Below are 27,276 nucleotides of genomic sequence, written 5' to 3'. Positions count from 1 at the left end.
GGTTCACCTACAGAATACCAAAGCACCCACCCTGTCTGGTGCTTGCTTGCTCGTTTGTCGAATGACTGAGCGACCGCCACGTTGGCACGGGAGCATAGAGCCTGTGCAAGGTGTGATCCTACGGTTTGGCGGTTTGCGCCTCCGTTCCCAGGAAGGCAGGAGAGCCTTTGTCTGCTCCTCAGTCTCCCCTTCCATAAAATGGGAAGAAGCACGTTTGCCACCCCAGAAGTTGCCCGTGACTGGGAGCGGTTCAGCACGTGACCTGTTTTTTCCTCTCCCCGTTTCCCCATGGCACTCCTCCGAGTGGTGGCCCGCTGTTGCCATGGTGACACAGCACAGGGTGACGTTGCTTAGAAATAATGACAACTGGCGGCAGCGGGGAAGCAGAGCCACAGTGGTGATTAGCCTCCAAGGAGTGCCCTGTCTGGGCGGAGCACAGCAGAAGGAGGAAGGATGGCTTTAACAAGTCGTGAGCCAATGCCACCTCCCTCCTGCAATTAGCAGTTGTCACCCCTGATAATGCCTGGCCTCAGCGTGCCGGACATTTTTATAGAATATCCCTTTGGTTGCCCGATTTGTCTATTTTTTTGTATTACTCAGAACCCCAGGTTGTAAGCGCAGTAAGTATTTGTTGTCCATTTCGATTCTAGCAGTTAGCTCAATTTCCTGAAAGATAAGAGGAGCTGTTGACTCCCACCGTCTTTTGTCGCCTGCTTTGTACTTGGGACTTGAGTCATGCCTTATCAATGGCGACTTTGAAAAGTGTGGCAGGAAATTGATTATTTTTTTTTAAACTTCTGGGGTGAGTGAAATGACAACACAATTAAAACCTTATTTGAACAGATTGATCTCTCCCTGATCCTGAATTCCTGGGTTTGGTTGTTCAGCTGAAATCAAATGGTGCTCTGCCGGGAAAAGTTTTGGGTGGTTAAATAGTGATGAGATACCATCACCTGCATGCCTGACCCTGCTGGTATCTTTCCCACAGGGCTCAAAAAAAAATGAGTAGCATTCTGCATCCTTCTGGGGCCTTCTGAACCCTAGGAACATCCAATCCAGATAACCCTTGTGTCTGGTTCTGTGATTGTATTCCCCGAAGTTAGTGGGATGTGATTGGAAGTGAAAAGAAGTTGGTGGGCTGGGAGGATCTTCCCAGCAGAACCTCTGGGATATATTCAACACTGGCTTGCAAATATCACGAAGAATGGGCACCTGGCAATGGCCATTACTTAAGGGGACCAGGGCAGAGGAAAATCTGCTGTCTCTAGTTTGCCTTCAGAGATGCGTTTACCCCCAGGGGGTCCCTGCATGTATGCTAAGTTGCATCAGTCGTGTCCAACTCTTTGCAGCTCCATGGATTGCAGCCTGCTAGGCTCCTCTGTGAGTGAGATTCTCCAGGCAAGAATTCTGGAGTGGGTTGCCATTCCCTTCTCCAGGGGATCTTCCAAACCCAGGGAATGAACCTGTGTCCCTTAAGCATCTCCTTCACTTTTAGGCAAGTTCTTTTCCACAAGCACTACCTAGGAAGCAACATGTGCCTCAGAAACTGGGCCTTCACTTGCTGGAAATACCAGGGTCTCTTGGAGCCCAGTCTTACCAAGAAATAAATTCACTTCCACTTTTAGCAATCTTTTTTTTTTTTTTTTGCTGAGAGCCTTCAGGAACCAGTAGTGGTCCCATTCAGAAAGTTCCAGACCCCTCCTTGAGGTCTGAAAGCAGAGCAGCTCCCACCAACACACCATGAAGGCAGGCCTGGGGTGTTGCTGAGTTCTTGGTGCATGGTAGCACTACATGCTGTTCTTGTGGAAGAGAAGACATGAAGAAGAAGACCTAAACCTCTGGGGTCCCGAGACCTAGATCTGTGTGCTTTCTGCAGCCTGGGCTGCAGTGTTTAACACCTGCTCCTTCCTGGGTGCTGAGTACAGAGCCTGCACAGAGCCCCCTTGGATCTGAACTCTGGTGCAGGAGCACAACGAGCTCCCCAAAGACCCCTTCTTCCCCTCTGTTCTCCCCTCCCCACCCCTCCCCACCCCTCCACCAACACACACACACACGCCATTGCTCCTGTTAGATCCCTGGGCTCAAACCGCCAGCCAACAAATCTAGGCCAAACCCAGCCGGGCTGATAAGATTTCCAGAAGAGGTCCTAAAAATACATTTCTCCTTAAATCAGCCTTGCCAATCACTGTGCAATCACAGAACGTTAAGGGCAGAAGTGGCCTGAGAAATTGTTGCACCCTCTTGTTTTTAAAGCTAAGAAATCAGAGTCCCAGAGAGCTAACAGTAAGAACAACAGTGGCTGAGGGATGTCTCAAATCACATCATGAAGATGGAACAAAGCAAGCCATACAGGTGGTACAAACTGTGAGCTGCATAGTATGTTCTTACTTATTTGTCTATTCAGCCTTTCACTTATTCAGCAAATATTTATTGTGTACTTGTCCTGTCCTGAAGTTTTGATGTTGCCCTAGATGGCAGGGATACAGACAGACCCTGCCCTCAGCGACCTCACATTGTGCTTGGGGGAGAGCTTGAGCAGATAGGTAAGTAAATATGTTGAGTGTCAGACAAGGAACAGGACTTTGGAAGGGAATAAAGTAGGGTGAGCTGGAGTGACGGGGTAGGACTGATGCAGTATCACATCAGGAACTTGGCAGCATCCTGTCTCTGCTTCTGCTCTCAGGTTGCTGAGGGCAGGTGGAGAAATCATGTATTTCAGAACAAGTTCACGCTGTCACACTGAAGTGGTACTTCCTGGGCTTTATCTCTCTGCCCTTGGGGGACATCTCAAGCCCCACCTCAGCCTGTCTCAGCTTGTACTACATCTCTTCACAGACTGAGATATAGGGGCCACGGCAAGAATTACCCCACTCCATCTGCCTGCCCTCCAACCGGAGACCAGCCTGCTGCCCTTGCTCCCTGCTTCCCTTTGCCCCAGTCTCAGAGCTCCCCACCCCACCCTGGCCAGTGCCCAGGTCTCTCCTCCTCCTCTGGGTGCCTCTTCTGGCCCACACCCCATCCTGCCATTTTCCCATGCTCCCGTTGTGTTTCTTCTCTTTCCACTCAGAAGAGTAAGGAAACAGGGGAGAGTGGAGAAGCAGGTTCTTGCCTCTCTCCTGGGGCTCCACAGAGGAGGGCCTTACGATGCTGTGAGCAGATCTCAGACTCACAAAGGTCGCTTCCCCAGGAGCCCACAGGTGATCAAGGGCCATCTGCCCACTGTGCATCAGAGTTCAGAACTCTCCTGGCTGCTCCATGATGTTCTTGCAGCCCCAGGTACTCTGGGGAGCCCCAGACACTGAGCACCTCGTTTCCCAGCACCCCCTCCTCCCATGCTAAACTGCTACCTGCAGAGTCAGTGGTGACATCCCCCACCACTAGTTGTCCACATACCCTTGATCTCATGGCACTGAACATTTTTGACTGCTCTGTCCACCCTGAAACTCTGCATGTCTCTCCCAGCACCTAGATGTAACACTATTCAGAAAACCCTTTGTCTTTTTGTTACTCTTTTCTTCTGGTTTCACCTGCTCCTCTTCTTTCTGTCATCTTTAAATAACTGAACAAATTGTCTTTGACCTTGTCCAAATGTTTCTTTTTTCTCTCCTACATATATGCACGCGCTAAGTCGGTTCAGTCATGTTCGACTCTTTGAGACCTCATGGACTGTAACCCGCCAGGCTTCTCTGTCTGTGGGGGTCTCCAGGCAAGAATACTGGAGTGGGTTGCCATTTTCTTCTCCAGGGGATCTTCCTGACCCAGAGACTGAACCTGTGTCTCTTACATTTCCTGCATTGGCAGATGGGTTCTTTACCACTAGTGCCACCTGGGAAGCCCCTCCTAGATTATACACACAGATGTAAATATCAATATAAGTATTTGTTTTCTCTCTCATTTTAGCCATTCTGTGGTGTTAGCTATCATTTCTATGAATAGTAATTCCAGCTATATACACATGACCACGACCTCTATGCCCCGGTTTCCAATCTGCCTCCTCTCCCTGACGTCCTTCCTCCTGGGCAGGGCATTTTGAAGTCCTGGGACCCGCATTTTGAAGTCCTCTTTGACAGTTCCCTTCCCTGTATTGCTCACTCCCAATCCCGCAGGCTCCTCTGTCCATGGAATTCTCCAGACAAGAATACTGCAGCCATTCCCTCCTGCAGGGGATCTTCCCAACCCAGTGATTTTCCAGTCTCCTGTACTGGCAGGCAGATTCTCTCCCACTGGTATAACTTTGGCCTGAATTGTTCCTTTTCTCCTGGACCCTTGTTCGAATCACCAACCAACTTCACCACCTGTGAGCTCTTCTAATTCTAATGCATCCTAAGTGATCCTCCAGCTGGGGATTTGTCTAGATCTCAAGTGCTCCCCAATATCTACATTACTAATGATCCTGATATTTTATAACGGAGTCTACTTAGTCAGACCTATTCAGCACTATCATCAGTGGAGATAGCACTGCCCCCTATAGAGAACCTTGGAAATGTAAAGGAGCATTATTCCCTCATTGTCCTAATGACCAGGCAACATCTCTGGATTGTAATGGGTGGAAGTAATGGATTTTGACATCTTGCAATGGATATGACTCCGTGGGATTGAAAAGCTAGTCTGTATCTAGTGAGTGCTGAGTGTACAGCTGGACATTCACATAAGTAAAAATGCTATTCTGGGCAATCTGGGTCAAGATCTTAACTCTGTTTCACATATTTGCACGAGTGTTTTTTTCTAATTGATTTTTTATTTTTTGGACAGTCGATAGAACTGAATTTTTCGAGAATGCAACTATGTAAATTGAGGCAAGATTGTTCTTGAACTTGTTAGGAACTTTGACAGGAATTGTTTGGCATTCTGAAAAGCCACATCACCTGTCACACCTACGTCAGTTTGCATTTGTGTGCCCATCACACAAGATAAGTCGTGGATATCCACCACTTCATTCTGTCTTCTAATATACTTGCGCCTAAGCTTGGACATTCTAAAACACACATTTATTTTACAAGTAGATTTGTTGTTGTTCAGTCGCTAAGTCGTGTCCGACTCTTTGAGACTCCGTGGACTGCAGCATGCCAGGCTCCTCTGTCTTCCACTGTCTCTTGGAGTCTGCTCAAATTCATGTCCATTGAGTCAGTGATGCTATCTAACCATCTCATCCTCCGTGGCCCCCTTCTCCTTTTGCCTTCAATCTTTCCCAGCATCAGAGTCTTTTCCAGTGAGTCAGCTCCGTGAATCAGGTGGCCAAAGTACTGGAGCTTCAGCTTCAGCAACAGTCTTTCCAATGAATGTTCAGAGTTGATTTCCTTTAGGATTGACTGGTTTGATCTTCTTGCAGTCCAGGGGACTCTAAAGAATCTTCTCTACTTTTTTTGATATTTAGTTGTATTTCAGTTATGACAATGTATTAATTTTTCTTAAATGTGTGTATGTTGGTTAGATTATGTATGATTTTCATCTGTTGGTAACAAAAGTTATGGTACGAAAATTGTGTTCAAAAGGGGTCATTGGCACTTGTACATGTACAGGCAGATGAACGAGGCTTTCGGCTGGTAATTACAGAAAGGGAGAGAAAAGGAAAAGGGTCAAGAGAAAAGCAGTCCGGGCCACCAGAGGCAGGAAATGGAAGTTCTGACAAAGGATCCGTGGCTTTCAGGCCTGGATGGCTGGGTAATTAAACTGACTGCACCCACTGGGTCCTGGACTTCCAGGAAACCGGTAAGTGCTGTCAGTCTTAACTGGTATCTAATACAATTGCTTTTATTCTAATAAGAGTAGCTCCTAACTGAATTATAAATGTTTAGATAGAACACACAGGCACAGCAAAAAAATCCATAATTTGAATACAAATATGTGTTAGATCTGTTCTATCTAGCTGTAGTTTCAGGGGTATATTTAGAAGTCTCTCATCTAACTGAAGAGGGGATTTTTTTTCTCTGCCCATTCCTGGAAATGACAGTGAAAATGGGCTGGAAATGTTTGTGCAGGAAAAGGAACTCTGGATTTTATGAAGTTTTCACTTGTACTGTAAGATACCAGGTCCAAGAGGAAACTTTTTAATGGGGAATTTCTCCTTTTATTTCTGTTATCATGAAACGTTGGCTTATCTGACTTACTGCATGACCTTGGGTGCCCCAGTGTTTAATTTCCCCCATAGAAGTGGATTTGAAAGTATGTTCAAAAGAACAAGTATCATATGAAATGAAGACATCACTGGTAGCCCTACTTAGAATGAACGAGGGTTTGGAGTTAGTTTTTGAAGACCATCCATCAAAGGGTTGTCTAACATTCTCTGAAGGACTTCATACTTTGCACCACCTTCATGGAAAGAGGTTCTACATTCTTTAAGCTACAGTTCATTTGCTTTACAAAAATGTATAACAGTGAATAGGAGTCATTTCCGCCAGTGTGCGTGTATGTGTGTATGTAGGAACACAGATGTAAGGTAAGTTGATATATCTTATCTAGCGCTGATAAGCGTTAGACACCAAATAGAGAGTCGTTAAAAAACTAGTAATTATACTTTGGTTGCAGTACATCCATTTATGGTTTACTGCTGACCCACCTGGGAAGCCACATATATACTGCTAATTATATTTTGGTTACAGTACATCCATTTATGGTTTACGTATTGGTTGGCCAAAGAGTTCATTTGATGTTAGTGGAAAAACCCAAATGAACTTTTTGGCCAGTCCAGTGTTTTCAATCCTCATGATTCCAAACAAGGAAACCAAAGCTCGGAGAGCTTAGGTGACATTTCACAGCTATTCAGAGAAGCAGAGGAGCAACTGACTGGAATCCAGGGTAGAAAATTTCATTCTTACCCACGTGTGTGTTCAGTCACTAAGTCGTCCCCGACTGTGACTTCGTGGATTGCAGCATACCAGGCTGCCCTGTCCTTCACTGTCTCCTGGGGTTTGCTCAGCTTTATGTCCACTGAGTCAGTGATGCTATACAACCATCTCATTCTCTGTCGTCCCCTTCTCCTCCTGCCTTCAATCTTTCCCAGCATCAGAGTCTTTTCCAGTGAATCAGCTCTTCACATCAGGTGGCCAAAATATTAGAGCTTCAGCTTCAGCATCAGTCCCTCCAGGGAACAGTCAGGGTTGCTTCCCTTTAGGATTGACTGGTTCTTACCCATAATCCATGCCAGAGTTTCAAAGCATGATTTCATTTACATTTCCAGTATATTTTTAAAAAATCTTCAAGGTGTCTAGAAACGACAGTCTTTTTAAGGACAATCACTTTGGCTGCTGGCTTCACTCTTTTTCTTGGAAAAGTCAGCAAGGTTCTATATGGCTTTGGCAGTTGGGACTGCGATGGTTTCTGTATTTTTATTGGTCGTCTGTGGTTCCTGTGGGAAGGGACCTCTTCTCAGGGCCTGTGATTAGGGTGGGATTACACCACTCCTGGAGGTCAAGTGGCTTTTAGCCCAGTGCTTCGGATGGCGCTGCCCTGGGTCCCTCTCCAGCCCGGACGTCTTCATCTCCCACTCAGGATGCGCTGAGTCAAGGACCAAGGGAGTGCACACGTGGAGAGCTATTTTAAATTAAGCTCCAGAAATAGAGGTGGGGATGTTCAGATTTCAAGCCACTCACAGGAAGGAAAAAAAAAATCATTCTTTTAAATGATGTATTTTAAGAATTTAAAGATTAAAAATAGGAAATCCTCAAGATTTTCTCCACATTAAAATTTAGGAAACTCTGGGAGACGTGGTTTCTTTATTGTAATTAGATTTATGCAAAATGAAATTAGAGGCATCCCATAAATTACTTAATGGATAATGAGTCCTTGACTGTCTGACTCAGAAATCGGTTTGTTTTGCAAGGATCCTTTAATCAGCTCCCTAGGAGGCCGTTGTCTGGCAGACAGCTGAAATACCTTAGATGACCAAGAGCCGGCTGGAGGGGTTGTATGCCACACAACTATTTTCCTTGAGGCGGTCTTACGTTTTGATCAGTCTCAGGCTCAAGATCGGACATGATGAATATGTTTCCCTTCAGAAACGTACAAACTGGCTATAAAGTGTTGGTGAGGCGAGGACACCTGGGGTCCTCAGCCTGGACTTGTCTGAGGGATGTGGCTTGGGGGGAGTTCGCCAGGGTCGGGGAGGAAAGGACCTAAACTCTCCCGGTGACATCATGACATCACAGAGCAGCTGTAACAAGCCAACGTGAGCAGCGAATTCTTGCCTACAGTCAAAAGTCACAGCTTTCTGAAAAATCTAACACCTACAAGAGTTTTCAATATGTTTTGAAAAATGAAGTGTCGTGTAAGTGAAGACCCTAAAAAGAGCTTGGGATTCTTCGGTGCCATTGAACAGCAAGTCCACTGGCATTTCAGAAAATACTACAGAACCTCCTTGCGGTATTTTTGACCTTCAGTCTTGCCTTTTCTTTGAAGATGAGTCCAGCAGTGATGGTCCATGTTCGTCATGTCTGGTGCTGTCTAGAGGAAGTGGCCCCTCTGTAAAGAGTTCTGGCCTTATGGGACTTGGGACCCAGCTGTTGGTCACCAAGGACCGCCAGCGCCCTAAGACGGCCCTCTCTCAGACAAGGGTCCTGGAAACAAAGCTCTGTTTATCCCCACCAAAGGCCTGCTTCATCCTGAACAAAACCCGCAAGCTATGAGATAGTCTATTTTTCAAATTCTCATAGAATCACATCGTGTCTGGGGCAGATCTCCCAAGTGTTTGCTGTGTCATCTAGTTTTATTTTGTTTTGACTGATCAGAAACACAGCCACTGGGAGAAGCCCTCAGCCAGCCCTCCTGAAATTGTTTGTGTGGGAATCAGTGACCCCAGGACCTGGCCATTAACTCAGGGCAGACATCCGGGTTCCCTCAGAACCCAGAGGGTGCCAGGCACCCAGGAGGATGGCAAGAAATGCTTACCCTGGTGGTTCTCCAACTTGAGAGCGCTTCAGGGTTAGTCCTGGAAGGCTGCTTAAAACACAGATTGGTGGGCCTCACACCCAGGACTTCTGATTCAGGGCCTCTGGGCTGAGACCCAAGGATCTACATTTCTAGCAAGTTCCCAGAGGCTGCTGGGACTGCTGGCCCATGTACTACACTTTGAAAACCTTTGGGCTAAGGATTCAGGGTTTTGAAGCTCAAATAATTTATCCCTGGGGCATCTTCTCACCTTCACCCTCAACTTACTTGGCGGCAGCAGGGTAAGCCCGTGGCACTTGCTGGAATTTTCCTACAGGATAATACTGGCATTCTCTATTCAGAGCCTTATTCCTTTAGGTTAGAATTTGGTCCATGTGTTACTCACTCAGTCGTGTCCAACTCTTTGTGACCCCGTGGACTGTAGCCCTCCAGGCTCCTCAGTCCATGGAATTCTCCAGGCAAGAATACTGGAGTGGGTTGCTATGCCCTTCTCCAGGCGGTCTTCCAGACGCAGGGATCAAACCCAGTTCTCCTGCATTGAGGGCAGACTCCTTACTGTCAGCCACCCGGGGAGCCCAACTTTGGTCCATATTAAAGTGCAAATGGACCAGGAGGAGGACCAGGAGTTTATCTGACAATGATTTGTTGAGCGTGTTCTATATATCAGGCACGGAACTGAACTCTGGGGATTTGAAAATAGTAATCTGTTGTCTCAGATGGTAATGCAGGAGCCCTGGGTCTGATCCCTGGGTCGGGAAGATCCCTTGGAGAAGGGCATGGCAACCCACCCCATGTTCTTGCCTGGAGAATCCCATGGACAGAGGAGCCTGGCGGGCTACAGTCCACCGGGGTCACAAAGAGACAGAACTGAAGTGACCCAGCACACATGCGCAGCTTCTCCACAGACACATTTTAACAGGGGCCCCTCTGGGCAGATGAACGGGAAGATGCCACTCCCCCCAACTTTCCCCTCACCCAGGGCGCTGAGAGCTCAGTCCGAAGCTGTGCTCTCACCAAGCCCTCCGGCCACCTAGCTTCCCGTCACTGCGACCCCGGCGGTGGGGTGGGGGGCCCTCGTCACACCCAGGGTGACTGCTGGGCCCTGAAAGTGTCTCCTTCGTTCTGGGTTAGCAGCAGCTGGAGGAAGACGGCAGGCTCAGGCCTTTGTAGTGACGCCGTGGGATCTGTGCTTGGGGGAACCGTCTCTGGGGATTCGCTTCGGCTGCAGACTGAAGGCGACCTGAGAAACGAGGGGCGCTCTGGGTACGCGGCCCCGCGCGCGCGCCCCCTGCAGGCAGTTCTGTGATCTCCACGGCACCGCCTTGCTCTCGGAAGCTACGCCTGGAGCAGATCACCCCAGGCGGGACCCGGGTCATTGATAGAGAACCGCTGCAGAGAGGAAGCTTGGGAGTGGCTTTCTTCAATAAATATTGATAGAGCAGCTTCTCCTTTCATCACCTTGCGTTGGGTCAGCACTTTACTGTTCACGAAGTGTCTCTATGTTTCTTTTGTAATCAGTCCTTCATGACAGCAACCATGTAAAGTAAGTAGGGACTACCAACATTTTACAGAGGAAGAAACTGGATCACAGAGAAAATTGACTTACCCAAGGTCAGATGAAGGAGCCTTGGCAATAAAAGGACTAGAAGCTGGCTCTTAGGGCAGGGTATTTTCACCATTCCAGAAAGTTCTCTGGCTAATAGAAGAAATGAAAAAACCCTTACAACATCAGTAGAACTATAATGCAAACTACATATGTAATTCTGAATTTTTTTGGAGAGGAGTTGAAAGGAAGCAAGTGAGTTTAATTTTAATAATAATATTTAACCTAATTTGTTAATAATATTATCAATTTACCATGTAGTAAATATGATACAATATTGAGATTTTTTCATGTTCTTTTTTTTTTATACTAAAAGTGCTTGAAATTGGTGTGTATTTTATACCTGAGCTTTCCAGGTGGCTCAGCGGTAAAGAATCTGCCTGCAATGCAGGAGCTCCAGATCCAATCCCTGGGTGGGGAAAATCCCCTGGAGGAAGAAATGGCAGCCCTCTCCAATATTCTTGCCTGAGAAATCCCATGGGCAATTTTATACTTAGAGCACATCTCAATTAGGATGCTGGATTTTTATTGGAAAGACTAATTCTTGATCTGTATTTAGATTCTGTGAGATTTACAACTGAAAAGTAGATTCATAGTTGGTCCAAGCATACTGAAAAGTTTTCTAATAAGTATTAGTGAGGATCAGTTTTTAAGTTAAACTTACATTAAGAAGAAATAAAAAATTTAAATTTAGTTCCTCAGTGGCACTAGCCACATCTCAAGTGTTCCATAACCATCTGTAGCTAGTGGCTTCTGTATTGAAGAGTGAAGCCCTAACAAGTAACCCTGCCTCACTGGAGCCTCCAGTCTGGTACACTCGGGATGTAATTTGTTCTGTGTGTTCGTATAGTTTAGTCTTGCCCCTTGGCCACCATGTATCATCCTCACCCATCATTGCCCATCTCCTTCAGTGGGCTCCCCTGACCTGATTTAAATCTGCTCTCAGTCCCTCATTTCCCAGTGCTGCTAGCTGTACCCATTCCTGAAGAGGGAGGCGGTATCTTTGATGAATAGTAGTTGTGGAACTTTTAGGATTGAAACAGAACAAGCTGGGAGAAAGAGTGGATTCACCAACAGTTAGGATAGCAGTATATTTAGTTGCAATCTGATGCACTTTCTGATACATCTTTGACTTACACTGGACTGGCCACCAGAAACTTGGCTCCTCTGTTTTTAAAAGCAAGTTCATCTTGATAGAGTCTGATGGTCTAAATTCTGATTGGATTTTCACAGTAGAAGGAATGGCACTCTGGTTCTCCCGGGGTGGGGGGTGGGAGCAGGGAACTGTCTTCCTATCTAAAAGTAGCGAAAGTGTACCCCATTCACTGGACTGGATTAAGAGCGTTGTTCCGGTGTGGTTTTCAGGAATACTTGAGTAATTATTCATTGGTGCTTGAATACATATTTGCCTGTTTCTTTTCCTACATGTGAAGGATTGGCCAAGACTGTATGGCTTTGAGGAAGAGAATCTATCTCCTGCATCTTTGTTGTTTTGTGACCCCAGTAAACCCAGGTCCTTAGGACTCAGGGACGCTGTAAAATATTTTGCAAGTATAAACTCCATCTATCCAGCCCCTCACTGTGTCTCCAACATTATTGGTGCCTCAGCTCCACTGAACACACCGGCAGAAGTGTTTCCTTGTCCCTCACTTCACTTGTCCTTTGTTCTCATGGGGGTTAGAGGTGGGGGTTGAGTTAAGAGTGCAGGTCCAGGCTGGTCGGTGAAACCTGACCTAGAGTCAGCTTGGTTATTAAACTCATCTTCTTAAACTCTTGAAGTTAAGATGGTTGAATGTTAGCTTCTGGGAACGCAGTGCTGCCAAATAGACAAGCAGGAGCCTGTCAGGCCCCTCAAATATTTCACAATTGGAAGTTGGGTATGTGTCACAGCTTCCCAACTTGCCGATGTCCTTCAATGCACATACAGTTATATCTCATTCAAACACTTCTGCTGACAAGTAAGAGAAGGATTGTGATGAAGAAGCATTCCCCCCTCCCCTCCCCGTCCCAGGAGATATCCCACTAAATATTAATAAACGATCCACAATCAGATAAGCTTGGCAGATGCCATCGCAGGCCCTCCCCCCATCAGAGACTCATTTAAGGCTGAAAAAAAGCCCTATTGCAGGTAAGCCTTGTTCAGCTTGGTTTACCTGGAGTTAACTAAACCTAATTGACGGTCAGACCTACTTTTTCAGGGAACACTTGTGAACCACTCAAGGATTATTGCTCTCTGAACTTATTTGGTGTATAATGATTTTAAATAACCTACTTCCAGCCTCCATTAAGTTTTTAGTTATACATTTTTTAAAAGGACATCAAGACTAAGGAAATAAGTAAGGTAGCCTGTGGCATATTCAATATATGAAAATGACCAACTTCTGTTATTTAGTCTTTCATTCATGCTGCACTCAATATTAAATTTTTTAATGTTTTTATAATTTCATAATCCTTAGAGATATTAAAAGAAACTAAATGGGTTGATTTTAGAAATCTGAACTGACCAGTCATATTTTTGTTGTAGGTCTGTGATTCAACTCCAGCATTCTGCAGAACCAAACAAAAAAGTTGTGACTCTGCTAAAAACTAAACTGCACTAAAGTAAAATGAACTTGCATTCATTCACTTAGTCAGTGAGTCAGTCGTCAGCTAAATTGCTCGATAAATATTTTTTGAGGACCTAATAGCCCTGATCTAAGGCACTAGGGAAACAGAAATGAAAAACACGATCAGGGAAGAAAGCAGCATTACCATCAACCAAGTATTAAAAGTAGAGGGAAAGTATGAGAGATCTGAGAATAATATCAGGAGGGGTCTACCTATCCCTCTCTAAGCTCAAACCTCTGTAAACTAGAAAGGATGTATAGGGTGAGGAGTGCACACTTCATCCAGAATGACAATATCCTTATTATATAGAAGAGACACATCCCAAATAATTGTTTATAGCATTTTCAACAATAAAATCAATGGCCTAAATGTGAAATTAATTGGAAGCCACAGTTCTAATACACTGTTTTGGCGATTAAGCACATTAGATTGAATTGTCTCAGAATGTCTAATTATTGTGTCTGCCACACTCATCTGTTTGAGTCATCCCTAACTTTTGGACTGCTGCCTGGATCATTTCTGCAGTACGGTTGCAGTTTCGTATTCTTCTCTCTCTCTCTTTTAATGCATAACTTCTCTTGCTATATTCAAAGCTCAAAGCTCTAAACTGCACTTTTGCAAATTCGAGATAAGAGCTAAATAGTTTGTTCAAGTGTTGAGTCCATTGAGTTGGGGTGTAAGTTGATTTTATTTTTTAATGGAGAAATGTTTTATAGTATAGGATAGTTGATTCACCACTTATTTATGTTTTGCAGCTTCAAGATTTAAAAGTGCCTGTGTGAAGTCACTTTTGCTGGAAACCAAGTTCAGGAGCTTTTTGTTCAAATCTCGTTTTTCTGTCAAATACACATTACCCTGACCTTACGAGTGGATGAAGATACCTCAACTGTCTGACTTTGCCAACTGCTTGATTTCAGAATTTTAAACGGTAGAAGGAAAAAGAAATCCTGCTAAGATCTGAACATCTCAGTGGCTTATTTTCCAGCATCGTCAATAGCTGTGAGTGTCAGGACTAAATATTCTCCCAAGGAGTGCCATGATATTGAGGTCACTTTATTAAAAACAGTTTTGTCTGCGAAACGATCAGGAGACTCGGACGTCTGCAGTCAGAGATGACAGTGAGCACGCTTTTATTGCGGCCCGAAGTCTTCGAGTGGGGCATATTGATTGATGAGTGACTGCCTGCCGATAAATTCTCTCTGCACTCTGTTTCCTGGATTGGACTTCATTAAGCAATTTATCACTCACCTTCAGACTTACATGTGGAATTTTTCACAACAATAGTTTTGGAATCATTGGAACTTGGATTGATTTCGTCATTTAACAGGGAGGAACGGGGTCCCAGTTATTTCCTCATCATGGCTTTGAATGTTGCCCCCGTCAGAGATACAAAATGGCTGACGTTAGAGGTCTGCAGACAGTTCCAGAGAGGAACCTGCTCCCGCTCTGATGAGGAATGCAAATTCGCCCACCCCCCCAAAAGCTGCCAGGTCGAAAATGGAAGAGTAATTGCCTGCTTTGATTCGCTAAAGGTAAGAGAATGTGTTTTAGGTAGTCACGTCAAATACCACATTGGACTGTCAAAAGGAACGCTTTTCATTGTACTTCTACCGAAGTCTAACAATCGATTTTCAATCCTGTTTTTCTTATTTGTGGTGATTATTGGGAGATTTGCACTCAGATTTTTTTCATGTCAGGCATATATAAATTTTTTACAGGTCCATGTTTAAATTAAAAATACATGATGGTGTATTTTTGGTCTGGCATGACATTCATGTACTCAAGAGTTTTAAATCAAAGTCTGGCTTGTGACAACTGAAGATAAATATTTTATTAACGTTTGATCTTCTGGAGGTTATATAAAGGTAAAGAAATTGAATGTGTCACTTTTGTGTGCCAGTTACTCTGATTCACCTCTTGAAGAATTTCTACTCTTGTGGCTTTCTTTCTTGACCAAGGGCTTCCTAAAATACTTCTTAAGAGGTTTTTCACTCTCTTTGAAAATTTGCCATGGCTAACAGGAATTATTAAATACATACTCAGTACTCCTTGAGAACCTACCATGTGTAGGTTAACACATAGCACATCAGAGAAGAAATGAATGTGCTTCAAGTTGGTATCCTTGAGCCCACTGTCTGGTAGGGAAAATATAACAAGTGGCTATAATGCAAGACAGAAAGGGTATGTGCTTAGTCGCTCAGTCGTGTCCAACTCTTTGTGACCCCGTGGACTATAGCCCGCCAGGCTCCTCTGTCCATGGGATTCTCCAGGCAAGAATACTGGAGTGGGTTGCCATGCCCTCCTCCAGGGGATCTTCCCCACCCAGGGATTAAACACAGGTCTCCCGCATTGTAGGCGGATTCTTTAACATCTGAGCCACCAGGGAAGCCCAAGATAGAAAGGCCGTGTGCCCCAAGAGAAGGATGGAAAGCAGACTTGTGTGATAGATAGCAGATTCCTGGAAGGGACAGCTGGCTTCCACCTGATTGTTTGAGAAATATTTTTGGAGGCTGTGGCACCTGAGTTGTATACCAAGTTGGGTGGAGATTAGACTTGAAGAAATGGGAGAATTATAGTGAAAGATCTCATTGAAGAAAATGGGGATGACTTAACCTGTAATTCTTTGAGGTAGATTTTTTCCCTAAAATTATGGATCCTATCAATCCCTGACGGTCTAGGATAGTTCTAACATAATAGTGATATTGTTTTCAATGATATAGGTAAGATACATAGCTAAAAAAAAATAGAGCTTAAATTTTGCATCTCTGAAGAACTTCATATAAATAAGCTTTCCAAGCAATAAAGAAAAAAAAAAGTTGATCCATGCTTTTGATACATAATTTGGGAAATCATAGTGCTATGAGTTTACGAAATAGTGACCTTAGCCTATTTTGGGGTATTGAAGGGACTGGGTATGTTTCTTGCGAAAATTTCTTCTTAAAGTAAAAAAAGAAACGATGTCTTGTTTGACTTACAGATGAAAATTGAAATATAAGACTTCAAATCATATTTTAATGGGAAAACTTGTCTATACTAAAAGCAGAATTTATAGCTCAATAGAATAAAATTGAAATTTGAAAAAATTAGATATGCAGTTTATCCCTCTTTTCTTCCTTTTTTTATCTCTCAAAACTTATTAGTTTAGACTTTAAAATTATAACTCATTTTGTCTACATAGAATTGAATAGATGGGCGATAAATCACAACTCATATAGACTGTGACAGCATGAGCACATTTTTATATTAGTATGTATTTTGCTTGTAGTCAAAAAAGTAAGTAAAGTATGTATTCACTTCTGTGATTATCACAAATGACAGCATTCTCTGTAAAAAGCAGTATAGATTAAAAACTAGAATGTAAGAACTTTAAGATATGGAATCAGGTCAGAAATGAGAAATTCGTTTTCCAGGTCACCCCCAAGTCCTTTGTTTTATTAAGCCAACCCTTTTTTGGTTGGATATTTACTATTAAACTGAGGTTTTAGTAATTTCTTAAAACTTTTAATTCTTTTAACTAGTTAGGGAAGTATCCCTGACCTATTAAGGCTCAGTATTTTTTTGACTATCAACAGCACAACTCCCAGATTCTTATACATCAATATCTTACTGGAGATTCCCCAAGATCACAATTGTTTGAGAATTCCCACCCATGAGAAAGAATAGAGAACAGTTATGTTTAGAATAAAAATGTAAACCAAGCCATGAGAACATTGAATACTATTCAGAAAGAAACTTTGAAGATCATTTTCAGAAGTGTCTAGTAAAACCGTTTCCAAGTGTGGAAGCAGAGTTGTATATTGCCTCAAGTTATTAGTTTCCTTTCAGAATTGTAAATTTTTAGTTTATTTAATTTGAGTGCAGTGTTATAGATTTGTGACATTGTCCAACTGTAAACAATGTGGAAAGACCCCACAGGCACAGGAGTAAGATGGACCCAAGTCTACCTGCTCAACCTCTTCCCAGCCTTCGATGGGTCATTTATCACTTCTTAGCTTTGTTGTCTCATCAGTAAAATGAGAAAATCACCAGGGACATTGGCTGAAGAATTTGCAGTGCCCAGCACCATGCTGGCCTGTTCACCTTGAAAGGCGGCTGTAAGGAGTACAAGTCCTTACAACAGGAACGGGTAAATAAAAGAGACGCTCAAAAATACAGGCTAAAATGACAGATGATGATGGTGATCATAATGAAGCTAATTTAATTTTATTTCATGTATTAAAAAAGGTAACTCTGCAGCAGTAGAACCAGCCTAGGGTAGAAAGAAGGGCAGAGTTTTGAAGTCAAGACAGGCCAGGACTTGAAGAAACCCTGGAAGGGACACGGGCTAAATACATCATTTGAGACAAGTTATTTTACCTCCTTGACTTCAGTCTCATCCTATTTTAAATTGCTACGATAATTCCTACTTCATCAGGCTACTGCAAAGACCAACTGGCCTAAAATATACCTGTTGCCCAGCACAAGCCGGATATGGTAAGGACTAGTGATATTAGTGTCTTTCCCTTCCTAATAAAGTATCATATAGTATGGACCTTGAGTTTAATGCCTGGCTTTACAAGCAAAACCTGGCCAACTCTTAAAGCATCCAGTTCTTAATGTGTCCAAACTCTTAATCTATTGTAATAATACCTCAGTGTTGCAAATTAGTCATGAGGTTAAAAGAAATCAAGTTTGAGGCAGACATCATTTTTGTTGTTGTTATTTATTGCAAGATATCTTCTGCAAACACTGTAGGGTACTTTTATTCATAAAAGTAGGAAAAAAAGAATCTGTGTTGGCTTATATAGGTACAAGTTAATTTGTGGGCCTTAGACACTCCTTTTTTGGTTTTGTTGTGAGTTGAATTTGTATATGTGACCAAACTTCCATAAATACATCCGAAACAAATTTGTGGATGTTTGGAAAAGAGATTTGCTGAGGTCTTTGTCAAGAGAGGTGTACGTATATAGATGCTATTATAACAGAGATTTTGTAAAACGTAGAGAGTTCTCACAGTGACATTTGTAATTTATTCATGACTGTTACCACGCTGTGTTTTATGTGAAGCCACTGGACATGCAAGCATTTGTGATTTTTTAAAGTTACAGTGTTTTTGTGAACAATGGAACTGCTTAAATCTTTTATAGAAGGCCAGAACATTCCAGAACACTGTTGTATCCCTGGAGCCTAGAACAGTGTCTCATACCCTGTGAAAGTGAAGTGAAAGTCTCTCAGTCATGTCCGACTCTTTGCAACCCCATGGACTATAAAGTCCATGGAATTCTCCAGACCAGAATACTGGAACGGGTAGCCTTTCCCTTCTCCAGGGGATCTTCCCAACCCAGGGATCGAACCCAGGTCTCCCACATTGCCGGTGGATTCTTTACCAGCTGAGCCACAAGGGAAGCCCCCTCATGCACTGTAAATGCTCACTAATGGTAGAGTACGTTCATCAGGAAAATTCTCAAGCCTCTCAGATAGGGCTGCTGCATATGGTTGCCTAGGGCATACTGTACAGTAGGGGTCCATTTCTCATCATAGTGAGATGGGCACCCTCGGGAGTTGTGCAGTCCACAACCTGTGCAGCCATGTGCTATGGCTCTCGTCTTCACATCCCAATAGATTTCAAACTCCAGGAGCTCTATGCAAGGATTGAAGACACAGACTGACTCTGGAAGTACAATACAACACTGGAAAATTGACAGGACAGTTATTTCACTTTCTCTGAAACTGCATGTGATGCAAAAACTACTTGTTTTTACTCTCCCATTCTATGGGATGTTGGCTATAAGTTGGCTGATGACAAGTAAAATTTTAGTCTCTAGAGTTATGGATGAAAAATTAAAAAATTAGAAGTGGTAGATATGTGACAATTGTGCACAATTTTTTAAAAATATCCCCCCAAAGATATCAAAATATGTCACTGGCCTCAACCTTAACTTCACATTTTTGAATTACCACTGGGCTCTTCAGTTCAGTTACTCAGTTGTGTCCAACTCTTTGCAACCGCATGGACTGCAGCATGCCAGGCCTCCCTGTCCATCACCAACACCCGGAGTTTGCTCAAACTCATGTTTATCGAGTTGGTGGATGGACATCCAACCATCTCATCCTCTGTTGTCCCCTTCTCCTCCTGCCTTTAATCTTTCCCAGCATCAGGGTCTTTTCCAGTGAGTCAGTTTTTCGCATCAGGTGGCCAAAGTATTGGAGCTTCAGCTTCAGCATCAGTCCTTCCAATGGTTATTCAGGACTAATTTCCTCTATGATTCAGTACGATTTCCTTTACAACTGGGCTCTTAACAGAGGCTAATTCTTTGAAGAAATTGCTTGAGTATTTTCTAAATTATATGCCTCATTTTGGCCTGATTTAGAAATATAATCTCAGGTAATTATTTCATTATCAATGGAAATCACTGTAGTCCTATAGAGCCTGTCAGCCAGGCATTTTTCATGCAATTATCTATTCTTTCCAACAACTCTGTAAGGTAAATATTACTCAGGTAACCATTACAAATGTGGATACAGATTCAAAAATATAAGTTGCTCTCCTATACCTTATAAATGGTGGAGCAGGGATCTGATTCCAGGTGTGACTCCAGAACTAGTGTCATCTCTTCCCTCTTCCTAATTCCACTGTAAGGACAGAATTATTATTCTGTAAGAATAATCATCGATGTAATTAATTCTAAAGCTCCATAGCTTAGTAATATTTATGTTTAACAAGTCTAGCATATTGAAGTGTAAAAAAACATTCCAAAATAGAAGCCCCCAGGAATGAACCTATTTAGGTTCTTGAATATTAAATATATTTTAAAAGTGAGAAACTGCGAGAGAATGCAAGGCACATGTTGTATTTGTTTTTGCATCTGCACACAAATATTATATCATCACTTACGAGGTCTCAGTAACAAAAATGGTTTGGATTCAAGGTGTTGGAGTGTGTGTGTGCCCCCGTGATTCTGAAGTACGTGGTTTCAGATATATGATATGAGAAGGTGCAAGACAGCTTTGCACTTTAAGAATTCTTGGATCCGCTGATTAGACTTCTCTCTTTTGAGAGATCGGTTTCCCGACCATGACTTCCACTCTCTCGTGTAAATCAACCACTTCCCGTTTGTGTCCTCGATCGACACCATTCAGACCTCCATACATAGTTTACCCCTGAGTATGTATCCCAGTACACGCGGTAAGCTTCCTAAAGGCAAGACTGTCTCATCTCTGTGCCCCAGCACCTAGCGTAGCGTCACAGCAGAAATCCAATCATGACCACTCAAAGAATGCATAAACCAACAAAGAGTCCTCACAGCTTTTCAAAAGGGATTTGTTGATGATCATCAGTGCATTTTGGATCCAGCACTGCTCTCTGCATGAGGGTTCACCCTTTTCTTTAAATATTTCATTTTGCAAGCTTGGTCAGCCTCTCCTTGGAATTCTCTCCTGCTCTTTATCCCACGGTATACTCCTAGTTCTTACACCACTCTAACCTGCCTGTCTATTCTGCCTCTAATTCCACCTCATCCTCCCCTTGCTCCGTAAGGTAGATGCTTTCCAAGACCCAGTATTGGTCCTTCCTAGGTCAAGTCCAGTGATCAGTTCTGAAAGGGGAGGTGCAAATGAAAGTGTTAGTTGCTCAGATGTGTCCGACTCTTTGCGACCCTATTTACTGTAGTCCACCAGGCTCTTCTGTCCATGGAATTCTCCAGGCAAGGATACCGGTATGGGATGCCATGCCGTCCTCCAGGGGACCTTCCCCACCCAGGGATCGAACCCAGGTCTCCTGCATTGCAGGCAGATTCTTTATCATCTGAGCTACCAGGGAAACCCTCTGAAATGGGACCTGCCCTCAAATATTTAGTTCCCACCTCTGTGCTGATCAGTCCCAATTTTGGGTGTGTGCTCTTCCCTTGCCAACTTTGAGGCTCCAAATTCCTACTGAACACTTCACATGAATGGTTCATTGTCTCCTGCAGTTCAGGATATTTAAATCCACGTTCTTCATCCTGTCCCCACCCTGAGCCATCACCCACTCCATCCACATGCCTTGTTCACCAGATGCAAAATCTTAGTTTGATCCTCACCATCATGCTAAGCTCCCTTAGTGTTGGTTATTTTTTTCCTCCTTGTCCTGATAGTGGGAAGTGTGCATCTTTCATAAGTAATCAAGACTATGGAATCTTTACCCAGACAAGTGGTCATACGCTGAGACTATTGGCACACAATCTCAGGATCGCAAAGGTTTCATGTTTACTTCTAAAAACTTTCTGTGGACTGTGAGTTAAGGAAGTCTCTCATTCACAGAGAAGTCTGACACATTAAAGTGGGCACAAGAAGACCAGAGGACCATTAAAGATACTTTTTGATTGTTTCCCAAATTTTCCTGGAGCCAAGATTAGCAACAAATTCTTCCTAATGCGCAAGATATTCTCTGCTCAGGATGGATATACTTTCAGCTTTCCAGGACAAGAGGAGGACCATTACTTCCTGTCTAAGAGCAGATGGAATGAGCTTTGGTGCCTTCAGTGAGCAAGGGAATGAGGATTCTCAAGCTCTGCAGCACCTGCCTAAATGTCTTACTTAGGGCCCGCACACCTGCGGCATTTATTTTATGGGTGATGCCACTTTCCTGGGACACAGCTGCTACCTAACACAGTTTACAGTGACGAATCAGACAAGATCACCTCCGTGTTAGTTTCCTAGGGTTGTGATTATGAAATACCACCAACTGGGTGGCTTAAAACCACAGAAATGCATCCATCATCTCCTAGTTCTAGGGGCTGGAAATTTGATCAAGGTGTTTGTTGGACCATGTTCCTTCTGAAACTCCTACAAAAGCAGCCTTCCTTGCCTCTTCTGGTTTCTTATAGCGTGTGCCTCCCTTGCCTTGTGACTGCGTAACTCTGATCTCTGCCCTCACCTGCAGATATTTGTCTTCCTGTGTGTCTCTCTTTGTATCATCTTCCCTCTGAGTCTGTGTCCAAATTTCCCCTTCTTACAAGGGCATGAGTTATATTAAGGTAGGGCCACTCCCCTCTTCCAGTATGACCTCATCTTATCTAATTACTTCTGCAGTGACTGTGTTTTCAAATCAAGTCACAGTCTGAGGGACAGGGATTTAAGATTTCAGTATATCTTTTGGCGAGGGGTGGAGGAGGACAACATGAGGCAATCCATAACAATAACATCTAAACATCAGAAATCAAGCACCGCGGTCTAATTCAATGAGTCCAAACTGGATTTCGGAGTCCATCTCCACACACTGCCCTGGATGGCCACTAGCCAGCATCAGAGCTAGCAAAAGAGAGGAGGCTTAAAAAAAACTCCAGTTTTTGATATTGAGTAAGAGGAGGCCTGATGATAAAATGCCATTCTGTGATTATAACATTCTGTGTTTAAGCACGAAAGAATAGATAAAAATAATTCACAGAGAAAAATGGCAAAACTTACTTCTCTAAAAATAAAACTAATGAAATAAAATACCAATTGTAACCTTAATTATATTGCTTAATAATTACATTTGTTTATTTACTCACTTTGCCTTGGGCAGTGATGGTAACTTCTGTTAGTCCTTGTGGCAGTTCTTGGGAAACCATTTCTCTACATTTATGATAATAAATAATTTGTTTCATATTCTGTTTTTCTGAAGATGGAGATAGCATTTCGTCAGTACCCTTCTTCCGTGCAAGCTCCTGCTTTTATTTTCCGATGTTTTAATACAATGACAAACTAGGGAGCAAAGAGTTAGGTAAAAGTCCTGGCCTGAGAAACTGTATTGGTTCTGAATTACGACATTGCTGCATGCAAGCTTACATCATTTCACCTCCCTGGGTTTCAGGTGATTCATCAGTGAACATTCACTAATTCATTCACTTGTTCATTCATTCCCTCTAACTAAACAAAATGTACAAGTCAAGATCTGTAGGAATCAGCAAGCAATATGAATGAGTGATTCAGCACTCACTCTTGGGGAGACCTAGGGCTCACTGGAGACAGCAGGAAATTAGCCGAAGAGCGCATCACCCCTCTAAAGATGCCAGCAGCCACCCAGCCACAGACAGCTGTTGCCTGCCTTTTGAGAATCCTGGGGATTTAAAAAAACAAACAAAAGAAGCAGGGATACAAGTTTTGATGTGAAGTTTCCCAATTTCTAAATCTTGGCAACCAATTAAAATATCTTTAAACCCTGAAGTTCAAATAGAACACACCTACCGGATGGATTCAGCCTAAAGTCTGCCACATTTAGCCTCTGAAATAAACAAACAAGTATTGATCCTGTGACAGGCGCCGCTAAACACTGGGAGTAGAACAGCATATAGAGATTCTTCCATCGATAGAGCTAATTGAGGGTGGAGTGAATTTATAAACTGCTCCTCGTCATCCTTGAAAGACTGTTTTCACACTGCTTTGGGGATTCACTCTCTGGTTTTCCCCTTACCTCACTGGCCTCTCCTCTGTCTCTTCCTAAATCATCCTCCTCCTCCGGACCTCGAAGCGCTGGCGTCTCTCCAGGCTTCGTCCTCAGGCGTCTTCTCGACGTTTGCTCACATCCATGGTGGGCACCTTAATCTTCTGATGACTTACCTAACACATTCTTGCCTCGGGGACTTTGGGCCTTCTGCCCATCTACCCCAAAACTGGACTTCCCTCAATGACCTCATCCTACTCAAAGGCTGTAAACATTTCCTATATGCTGAAATTTTAAAATTTCTGTCTCTATCCTTGATTTCTCCTCTGTCTAAGCTCATGCATCCGATTGCCAACCTGCCATCTCTACCTGGATATTCAAGTGACTTCTCAAGTTTAATATATCCACTAATAAGTCTTGAGTCCCCCCTTCAGTCTACTGTTCCCATGGTGCCTGTTCTCAGTAGATGGTACCATTTATTCAGTTGATCAAAGTAAACATCTTAAAACTCGGCTGGAATCTTCTGTTACCATTACCACCATGTCCAATCTTTCTCTCTGCTCTATCGGCAAGTCCTAGTCTCTCTGCCCTCAAAAGATGTCCTAGATCTAAGCACTTTTTAGCACTTCTGTGATGACCGCCTTGGCCCAAACTACCATTATGTTTCAAATGGATTGTTATAATAGTCAACCGTAGCCTTCACTTTTGCCATTCCTTATTCTTGTGACTCAACAGTCATGTCACTCTCTTGCTTAAAACTTTTCAGTAGCTGTCCATTTCATTGATGAAACCCAAAGGGCTTTCCCTAAAGCCCCATGTGGTCTGGCCCTCAGCTGCATTCCTGGCCCCACTTTCCCCCGCTTTCCACTGGCTGTTCCCTCTATCTGGAATGCTCTCCCCCCAGGTAACTACAAGCCTCAGTTCTTCACTTTGGTCTAGACTTTGCTTAAATAGTACACATCCCTCCACAAAAGCAACCTCAGAACTTGTCCTTAAGGGATGTTATCTGCCTCTGTATCTCTTTCTTAACCGTCTCCACTGCTGGAAGGTAATGCTGTAAGGCTGGGGTCTTCATTGCTCTATCATTGTACCTGGCAGCGTCTGGGTGCTCATTCATATTTACAAAAGAATTAAGTATATCTTGGGCTTCCCTGGTGGCTCAGTGATTAAAAAAACCCACTTGCCAATGCAGGAGGCGTGGGTTTGATCCCCGGGTCAGAAAGATCCCCTGGAGAAGGAAATGGCAACCCACTCCAGTATTCTTGCCTGGGAAATCCCATGGACAGAGGAGCCTGGTGGTCTACAGTCCATGGGGTCACAAAAGAGTCGAACATGATTTAGTGGCTAAACAACAAATATATCCTTAAATCTTTAAAATACCACTTAAAAATACTTTAAAACACTTTAAAGTGTTTTTAAAAAAAACACTTTGAAATACCACTGTTTTTCCCACAAAATTCCAATGATTCTTTTGGCTACCTATTGCTCATTTTTTCCCATTAATCCACAGACAGAAAACCCTTCATGGTTAAAGGTTTTGTACAAACAAGTTCTTTGATTTACAACCCAAAAGGTGTTTCTGGACCCTGTGCATGGTTTTGACTACCTTGATAGGCAGGTCACATAGAGACGTGCCCACAAGTGTCCGTTAAGAGCTATTTAAATTCCCGGAGTGGCCTGTTTGGCCCCTGTGAGCAGCTAACTCATCAGTTCCCCAAAGCCTGGCTGTAGAATGATGCTGGTACTGGACAACATTTTCCCTAGTCTGCTATAAAATCAGGACATTGAAATACATTTGTGTATTGTTTTGTTTTGTTTTTATTGTGATGAGAGTATGACAGGAGATCTACCCTCTTAACACATTTTGGGGGGGACTGTGCCGTATGACTTGTGGGATTTTACTTCCCTGACTAGGGATTGAACCTTCAACCCCTGCATTAGAAGCATAGTGTCTTAACCACTGGTCCGCCAGGGAAATCCATTACCACATTTTAAAATGCATAATGCGGTATTACTGTCTACAGGTACAATGTCGTAATGCAGATCTCTAGAATTTATTCATCTAGCATACTGAAACTGTATAAATACATTTTTTTCATGAAGATAGATTCTTTAAATTTAAAGGTTGCTTTTTATTCTGATTGTTTGCTTCTTCTTTCTTCTGATTATCATAGTATCCCTTTCTTTTCTAAAACTATTGTCAATAGATGCGTGTTGTTTTCCTTTTTTCCTTAATGGCCTTACTCAGCAAAAACAAAAAACAAAAAAACTGGGCAGCTATATGTCAGTTTCCCTCTCTTCTTATGACATATTACTGCCCAACAAAATTCATAAAAATCTATATTATTTGGTCTGAAATTCCCACCATTAGACTCACTCCTTTGAGTCACACACAGGAAAGGCTTTGTCATTAGAAAGTTTCCATTGAGTCCATGTTCCCTGAGAGGACCCTAGAACTTCCTGGAACTTTTGTGTTAGTAAATGAAGCCAGCTTTATCTATCAAATAAGCTCATTTTCATTCTGGGGGAGGAAAAGAGCCTGACCCAGAGACTTTGAGACCTAAGACATATTTGCTTCATTGTACAAGAGCAAGTCCCCAGGAAGCCAAAAACAGCTGGCATTCAGCGTCAAGGTCTAATCCACAGCGGGGGGGCTCACCCCAGGGGGCTGGGGAGACCAGGGTTACTCCGGGGGAGCTTCACCAATAATGAACTTCACCTGTTTTACAATTTCCCCATGAACTTATCTGCTAATACTAAATAGCATATTCTTTCCACTTGGTTTGGTTCAATTTCCTCTGGCTCAAAGATTACAGTCTAGCATGTATTACTCTTTCGCGGCACTGCTATGACCAACGAGGATAAAGCTGATAGAGGACAGATTCTCCCTGAGCACCCGCCCTTGGGATTCAGGGAGTAAGTGGATGCTGACATGTTTATTTGTGATCAACCTTGCCCAGCCATCCTGCCTGACCAGCCAGCATCCTGGGGATTTGACTGATGAGACCGTCTTCTTGAGACTGAGGTCATATACCCATAATGAATATTAAGCCCTGTAAGAAGATGAGATACTGCCAGGAGAAAGAGGAAGAGAAAATGACTCAGGGCTTTAACCTGGTTAAAGCAAAACAAAACGACTAGCGTCAATCTACTTCAGGCATGTTTATGTATTTCATTTAGATTGCTATCATCGTACTGGAGCATTTCATATTCTTTGGAAAGTCATTGCTTATCATTTTTGATTGAACGTGATATGGACACTAAGGTCCATCAGTAATCAGTCTTAATATGAAAACTTATTTGCTGAAAAGTAGAAAACAGTTGATATAGGCTTCTTAAAAATACCCATCTGGTCCACATCTCAAATCTCATTTGGAAGAATTTTCAAGCGCTCTCAGCCCTTAGTAAAATCATTAATAATGACACTGAAGATATCATTTCCACACCTGCTATGAAACTAAGCACTGACCCAGATGCTCAGGATCTAAAATTAATCAGTAGCAGCTTCATTTGAGTAATTTAATTCACATTGCTTCTCTTCCATTCCCATTGGGTGCTGGGTTGTTAATGGAAACAGTGATACTGGAAAATTTTGGATAGCCAAATTCTTAATGAAGGATTCTAGTAGATCCAGACATTCTGAGTGGTATAGAGAGGTGAGGCAAAGGAAATTTCACGTCCTAAAGAACTTCAATATCTTTATTCATTTATTTCTTCTATGAATAGTCACTGAGCCACTTCTAAGCACCAGACACTATGTTTGGTACCAAAAAAAGACACAAGAACCTTGTTCCAGTGGAAC

At 43.1% G+C, this 27,276-nt stretch overlaps 1 protein-coding gene across 10 annotated transcripts in view; it reads left to right on the top strand.

The window, feature by feature from the left end:
* MBNL2 (muscleblind like splicing regulator 2) overlaps positions 1-27,276 on the top strand; it is a 164,285-nt gene that overhangs the window by 35,422 nt on the left and 101,587 nt on the right. For all 10 annotated transcript variants that reach the window (XM_070471493.1, XM_070471495.1, XM_020905400.2 and 7 more), the window contains exon 2: positions 13,849-14,625. In XM_070471493.1, the coding sequence (XP_070327594.1) occupies positions 14,452-14,625 (174 nt within the window). In that variant the 5' untranslated portion in view covers positions 13,849-14,451. The remainder of the gene's footprint in view (positions 1-13,848; positions 14,626-27,276) is intronic.

Source organism: Odocoileus virginianus, chromosome 8 (assembly GCF_023699985.2).
Source record: "Odocoileus virginianus isolate 20LAN1187 ecotype Illinois chromosome 8, Ovbor_1.2, whole genome shotgun sequence".
Classification (NCBI taxonomy): domain Eukaryota; kingdom Metazoa; phylum Chordata; class Mammalia; order Artiodactyla; family Cervidae; genus Odocoileus; species Odocoileus virginianus.
This window is presented reverse-complemented; position numbering and strand designations above follow the sequence as displayed.